At 56.4% G+C, this 7277-nt stretch overlaps 2 protein-coding genes across 2 annotated transcripts; one reads left to right on the forward strand and one right to left on the reverse strand.

The window, feature by feature from the left end:
* Positions 1–253: 253 nt before the first annotated feature.
* BXZ73DRAFT_82275 (uncharacterized protein) lies at positions 254–2036 on the reverse strand (the record flags this gene model as incomplete). The annotated part of the gene is made up of 10 exons (XM_048023670.1): positions 254–379; positions 520–558; positions 612–919; positions 978–1041; positions 1097–1227; positions 1292–1408; positions 1469–1548; positions 1609–1681; positions 1752–1835; positions 1916–2036. 10 exons carry the CDS (start codon positions 2034–2036, stop codon positions 254–256), a joined length of 1143 nt encoding a protein of 380 aa, XP_047871896.1.
* A 636-nt stretch (positions 2037–2672) lies between these two features.
* On the forward strand, positions 2673–5921 carry BXZ73DRAFT_82276 (uncharacterized protein; the record flags this gene model as incomplete). Its single annotated transcript, XM_048023671.1, has 5 exons — positions 2673–3338; positions 3389–3679; positions 3735–5004; positions 5063–5503; positions 5560–5921. 5 exons carry the CDS (start codon positions 2673–2675, stop codon positions 5919–5921), a joined length of 3030 nt encoding a protein of 1009 aa, XP_047871897.1.
* Between the last annotated feature and the right edge of the window lie 1356 nt (positions 5922–7277).

The raw sequence follows: 7277 nt of genomic DNA on the forward strand, positions 1-7277 counted from the left end.
GTACATTGTAGTATTGCGAATATAATTTTCTTTGCTTCTCCTTTTCGCTTGAGTGATCTATTGAGTGGATTGCGGTCACTATTTAGTGCTCTTAAGATCTAAAGTGCATCTATCTTCAGCTAGTTGAGTGCATATTAGTGCAAAGTCTTCGCAAACGATCAGCAAACACCCTTTGTAAGTGGGTGACTACACTAATTTGCCCTAACATGCTAATTTGCGCTAATTGCGCTGATTTGCTGCATACCAGCACTAATTATAGCAAATTTGCAAGTGAGGGTTTTCCTGATGTGGAAGCAGCCGCAGCTCGGCGTTTGTTGGAGGGGTTGCCCGCTTGAGATGAAGACGACTTCTTGGGAGGAACATCGAGCCAGAGAGGTTCCTGGGGAGGGATGGTTATCGCAACAGGGTGGGAGGGAGAGAGAGGAGTGGCAGCAGGAGGGATGGGAGAGGGAGGAGAGGAGAGGAGGGCCGGGAGGCTGGGCGGTGGGAGACAACTTTCTCGGAGACGGAGATGCTTACCTCAGCTTCCTTTTTCGCCTTCTCATGACGGATGCGCTCCTAAAACGCACTCAAGGTGAGAATGCACATTAAGAACCTCCGAAAAGCCGCACCTTTTCTTTCTCAGCCTTACGACGTTGGACAGCGTCCGCCTTCCGCCTCTCCTCATCCTTGGCCAAGTTCGCCACGATCTGCTCATGGGTGTACTCTTCGTCAGTCATCCAGGCGTCCTCGTCAGGGCCCATCATCTGGTATGGGTCACTATCGGGATCGAAAGCCTCAACCCCAGTGTCCGGATCGAAGACCTCAACCTCGGAACTCTCAGCAGACGACTCATGGTCCTCCGACCCGTCTGGCTGGAAGTCGGAGCCGGATATGGACGACTCTTGGAGGTCGTCGAGAGTTATGTAGGTCTGTCGACCTACCGCCGGTAGACGTTTATCAGCGTAGTTGTTGTCCACAAGTATGTCTGGTTTTACCTTTCCCCTTGACACCTGATCCAACTTGGGTCTTAGCATCATCTTCATCGGACCACGCAGCTTTCTACAGTGAGCGCTATCAGGCTGGATGAGATTTTAAGGTAGCGATAATGAAGTACCTCCGCAGTGAGTTCAGCCCAGTTGTCATTGGCCCCCACGTCATCTTCAGAAGATGCTGATTGATCTCCGTCGCTTCCAGACAGGTGGACTCGTTTGGGGACCTCTTCAACATCTTCGGAGTCGAGGTCGTCTGGGGGGACATATTCAAGTGTTCAGTATGTGTAACTTTTTCCTTCCAAAATGTTACTGCTTACCAGGGAGCTGATGTCCGGATTGCTTCTTCTGACGCTTTGAAGATCGCTCCGAGTTACCAAGTGTTATATCACCGTCGGCAGAGGCAACAGCACCACGGGACTGGCTGCGTTTGGCGCCTGTTACCGGGATCTAACATGTCACAAACTGTTTACTGGCGCTCTGAAACAGTTGCGTACCGTGAAGGAACCTCACTTCCGCATTGGAGCTGACGCCTTTTGGTTGTGTCACGACAGCTTCACCACCTTGGTTCCTGCGTCTGGGTTTCGGTCGAGATTGAGATTGAGTCACCCAATGATTGGCAGGGATTGAGGCGCACTGGTCAGCGGCTTCGTCTGGAAGAGCCCGCTTCTGGCCCCTGTTCCTTGTAGCAGGTGCGTCCAATGTCCATACTTAAAGCATCCGAAGTCAGTTAATGTCGTCATCTAGCAGCATTCCTGCCACCAATTTTGAAAGGCTCACCTTTGTTGACAAGGGCTTTGGCCTTGGCTCCACGAGGAGGAAGTTCAGATGATGCGGATGGTCTTTCACCGCTCTGGTTCCCGACTAGATGGGGAAATCCATGTCCAGACACGGGTGGGTGGGTTGAATGTGGAACGACTTTGTATATGACTGACCGGGCTTACCTCCTTCATTTACAACTTCAGCTTGGCGAGTTTTGCTACCTGCCAGGTTCGACGCATCCAGTGCGGAACTCATTGCAATTTTCTTCTGACGGGCAGATGAGCGTCGAGTAGAGCCTGCCATTGCGAAGGCTAGGCGTAGCAAGGGCTGACGATAGGGATAGAGGGATGGATGGGGAATGGGGGTTGTGGATGACGGTCAGCGGGCTGCCACGTACGTGCCCTCACAGCCAGTAGCGGGCTTTTTGCTGACTTTTAAATGGGCTTGAACGTTCACAGATGCAAACGTTATTCCCGTCTCAGTCGTATTAAGACAAAACGATCTTGAACGCCTGGGATCAAAAGGTGGCGTGTTTATCCGGTTCATCTAGATTCTAAGCTCCGCTCTGATACGTTCTCTTTCCAGCCACCAGCCGTTGGATAGGACGTGATTTCAGTCATCTCCCCGATACGCCATCTCCCCGGTCTACTACACACCCATCTCCCCGATACACACCATCTGTCACCGTGACTCCCAACTGGACCGGCCGTTGTGCAACTCCCCAGACTCCCCACTCGACTTCTTCTTGACTCCCCAGCCCCCAAACCCTTTCGGACCTGGCACCCAGCTCACTGGACCTGTATCCCGATTCCCTAACCCTCCCAGACTTGGCATATCCCCGGCTGCCCTGCCCTGCCCCTCCGCTCCCGACGACGCCCGTTGCTGGACCCACAGTAACCCTCTGATACTAGCCCTCCTGATCTCTCATCCAACACCGTCATGCCCAACGACAGAACAACACAGTCTACTTGCCCTGGCTGTGGCCAAAAGTTCTCTCCTTCTGGGCTGTCGAAGCACCTGGCCCGAACAAGAGATGATCGTTGCCGACAACTGCTTGAAACCCTTGCTCCCCTGCCTCCGACCATACACATAGAAAGCGACAAGGAGCCTTTCGATGGAGTCCCAGTGCAGCCTTTTGAGGGGGACTTCTTCGGCGAGTACTCCCCCAGCGATTTCGATCAGTTCATCAACCCGGAAGTGGCCTCGGACTCCGAGCTTGAAGAAGAAATTGGAGTCATAGACCCAGAGCCTCAGACCTCAGGCCCCTTCCCACCGTCGTCCGAGGGAGTGCAGCTGTCAGGTCCGGCTGCTCAGTCCCGACAGCGACGCTCCATTGCCGAGCACACAGTTCAAGGCCACCGGCAGACCTACGTTTGGTCGTTCCCTCTCTCATCTGCTGCCGCACCACTTCGTCGCACTCGAGTCTCAGAAGCCCCTCGGTGGAATCAAGGCTACGCCACCTACGAAGCTCTGATCAAGGAGGGTGCTCCGTCGCTGAATCCCTTTGCCCCGTTTGCTTCTCGGCTGGATTGGGACGTTGCAAAGTGGGCGAAGACTCGAGGTTCAGGCTCTACAGCATTTACCGACCTTCTCGCTATTGAAGGGGTAAGTTTAGTACCCACATACCTATCTCTTCCTCTGCTGACTCGTTGCAGGTCGCACAACGGCTAGAGTTGTCCTACAAGAACTCTCGTGAGCTCAATCAGCTCATCGATGAAGAACTGCCCTCTGGAAGGCCGCCTTTCCACCGACACGAGATTGAGGTCGGTGGGGAGAAGTTCGAAGTCTTCTTCCGAGACGTTCTCCTGTGTATCAAGGCCCTATTTGGTGATCCGGAGTTCGCTCCTCTCCTTCTCCTTACTCCCGAGGAGCACTACACGGACGACTCTAGACAGGAAAGGGTTTACTTCGACATGAACACTGGGAAGTGGTGGTGGGCGCAGCAGGTATGTGCTTCAAACGGCCAGTTGACAGCTCTTCTCACCCACGTCCACCTCACAGAAGCGACTAGAGCAGTTAAATCCAGGTGCGACTGTAATCCCCGTGATCATTAGCTCGGACAAGACCCAGCTCACGCAGTTCGGAAACAAAACGGCTTACCCGGTTTACCTCACCATCGGGAATCTGCCGAAGTCCATCCGTTCAAAGCCATCTCGTCGTGGCCAGATCTTGCTTGCCTACCTCCCGACCACCAAGCTCACTCATATCAAGGGCACTGCATCTCGTCGCCGATCCCTCGCCAACCTCTTCCACGCTTGTGTCGCTCAGGTGCTGGCCCCACTGCAGGCTGCAGGACTGGAGGGCATACCGATCACGAGCGGTGATGGCATCACTCGACGAGGCCATCCCATTCTTGCCAGCTACGTCGGAGACTACCCAGAACAGGTCCTAGTCACAGGATGCAAGACGGGAGAGTGTCCGAAGTGCCCAATCCCACGCAACGACATTGGCGATGATTGCGACACCTCCTGTGCTCTCCGCGACATATCTCGAGTCTTTGGCGCATTGGATACCCTCGATCAAGGCCCAAGGGCCTACACCAGGGCATGCAAAGACGTTGGCATCAAGCCGATCTTTCACCCTTTTTGGGAGAACCTGCCTTTCTGCAACATCTTCATGGCGATCACCCCGGATATCCTACATCAGCTGCATCAAGGCGTTCTCAAGCACGTCATTCCTTGGCTTCAGACTGCCTATGGGTCCGAAGAGATCGACGCTCGATGCAGCCGCCTCCCCCTCAACCACAACGCTCGACACTTTGGCAAAGGCATCTCAATTCTGTCTCGGGTTTCTGGCAAGGAGCACGCACACGTCTGCCGGATCCTCCTCGGCCTCATCATCGACCTTCGACTCCCTGATGGTTACTCCCCCCTTCGAGTGATCCGTGCAACCAGGGCTATCCTCGACGTCCTCTACCTTGCACAGTACACAACCCACTCAGCATCGACACTACGTCTACTTCAGGAGGCACTGGAAGAGTTCCACGCCAACAAGAGCGTCTTCGTCGATTTGGGCATTCGTGTCGACTTCCACATCCCCAAGCTACACGGCCTCGACCACTACGTCCTCTCCATTGAGCTGCTTGGCACGACTGATAACTTTGATACTCAGTTCACCGAGAGGCTCCACATCATCTTGGCGAAGGACGCATGGCGGGCTACAAACCGAAAGGATGAACTCCCACAGATGGCGGTGTGGGTAGAGCGTAAGGAGAAGGTTCTCCACCATTCAAACTACGTTGAGTGGCGACTCAAGCATCAGGAGGCGGAATGTAAGTACCTGCTCTACAGATGCACAGCCTACTGCTGACCTCAGACGGAATTAACTAGCGCAAGGGAGCAATGCGGAATCGCCATCCCCTCCACCCCGCATCCAACTCACTCAGCACCCCTCCGCCAACGTTCCTGTCGTCAAGATTCCCTCGTTGTACCACGCCCCTTTCTTTCGGGACGCTCTCGGCCGCTTCATTGCTCGAACGAACAACCCCACGCTTCTCCCCCGTCAAGTGGAAAATGCGGCAGGCGGACAGTACCTCAACTTCGCTAAGCTCGGCGTCTTCAACAAGGTCAAATTCTGGCTTAGAGACCCGCATCAATCCTCGGACCCAGACACCTATACTCAGGATGCAGCCCACGCATCACCTACGAGGACTAGTCGCGGGAAAGTGCCGAAGGTAATTCCAGAACGGTTTGACACCGTTCTTGTCCGCGTTGGTCCCGCCGCACAGGGCCTTCTTGGGCAAGACGGCCCCCGTCAACTTGGGGCTGCAGGTACGTCGCTGTTTCTAGCAGCGAAGACGACTCACTGAAGCAACACGCCGGCCCAGATCTCCGCGTTGCGCAACTGCGTGTTATATTCCGTCTGCCTCCGCAATCGACGGACCTCTTTCCTGACGTGCCCAGCTCTGACGTCCCGAAGCACCTTGCCTACGTGGAATGGTTCACGCCCTTTGCCGCCGCCGGTCCTGATCCCAACCACGGCCTTTACAAGGTCTCGCGATCGCTTCGAAATGGATCGAGGCTTGCCGACGTCGTTCCTATCGCCCAGATTGAGCGAAGTTGCCAGCTCCTGCCGTGCTTCGGCCCCATCGCTCCCCGGGAATGGACGTCGACCAACGTGCTGGAGTCGTGCAGCACCTTCTACGTAAACTCTTTTCTTGACAAGCATACCTACAAGCTCATATACTAGCCTAAGAGGACAAAGGTAAGGCTTGTCTCAACCACCAGGCTTGAAAGCAACCTTAACAACGACTTCACAGGTTGAATCAGCGGCAAGGCGGCATGGGCCCAACCAGAGGAGCCCCCAACAACACGCCCACCAGGCTCCGACCTGTCGCCTTGACCGTCGACTAGCACTAGACCCCGACGTCGCGGCCCCTTTGTCGGCGTGAATGCTAGTGCGGCTCGTCCTCCCCCCAGCACCCACAACTCCAATGCGTCCGACGCCCTCCGAGTCGGACCGACCGGGTCCCTATCGACCACGCGACAGCGACCAAGAAGGCCTTCCCACGGGCAGAGAGACTCAGGTGGCCTCGAGGTGACGTGGCGCACTTGAACGGTGTGGAGCTCACTCGGGATGCAGTTGATCGTCCATGATTCCCTCCCACATCCTGCCCAAACTCTCGCAGCGACTGTCACGCGGCACCATAGGGAGCGTCCTGCTCACACCCAATGCAGTAGCTCGCAGAGCTGGGGCTCGTGCGCGTCGGTGCTCACCTTATCGCGCGACGCGCACGAGCGGTATAAAGCGCGGGGGCGGGCGTGCGCTGCGGTTCAATGCACATGTGGGTCAACACGTCACGGCCGAGGTTCAACACTGGCGGGCTAGGTGTGACGTCACGCACCCCCAGCCTACTATGTGGACCTGGACTACCCAGGACCACGCCCACTCGTGCGTCTTCAACCTCTACATCGCGGCAAGAACTAGTACCCACGTACCACCGGCCAGTGGCCGCACACGCCCTACTTCCTTCCATCTTGCACTGCAGGCCGTCCATCACATTTGGAAGCTGATGTGCCGTGCGTGGCATCGGACGCACCTGCGCGGGTGCGCCCTACGCGTCCAACCCGCCGCCCTCATGCCCACCCCTCTGCCCCTCACGTGTCCGCCTCCCTTCGCCTACCACCACCTCCTTAACCCTATGCAACCAACCACCTTACCTCCGCCGCGGCCGTGCTGCAGACGAACGCCGTCTCCGCTAGTCACTCGGGGCGCCTCCTCTGCCACCGTCTCGTACTACACGCCCAAATTGCCACCCTCATGGCCGCGACATGAACACATCAACCGGGAAGAGGCACACATCGATCGAGTCGGACCCCTCCGTGTCCGCCTCCACCTCGCGGCTATCGACCGACGCTTATAGGCGAGCTATGGCGGGTCCTCAGCGCTTCTCGCGGACGAGTGCACGTACGGGCCGATGGCGCTCGCCACGGATGCGTGTTAACCTCCTCGACAGGTGGTACGCCCACCCCACTTGCCGTCCCTCCGCCCCGACTGACTCCCCTTCCCCTCTGGCAGCCTCAACAAACTCACGCGCCTGCGCGT

This window comes from Epithele typhae (genome assembly GCF_022376455.1).
Source record: "Epithele typhae strain CBS 203.58 chromosome Unknown BXZ73scaffold_108, whole genome shotgun sequence".
Classification (NCBI taxonomy): Eukaryota; Fungi; Basidiomycota; class Agaricomycetes; order Polyporales; family Epitheliaceae; genus Epithele; species Epithele typhae.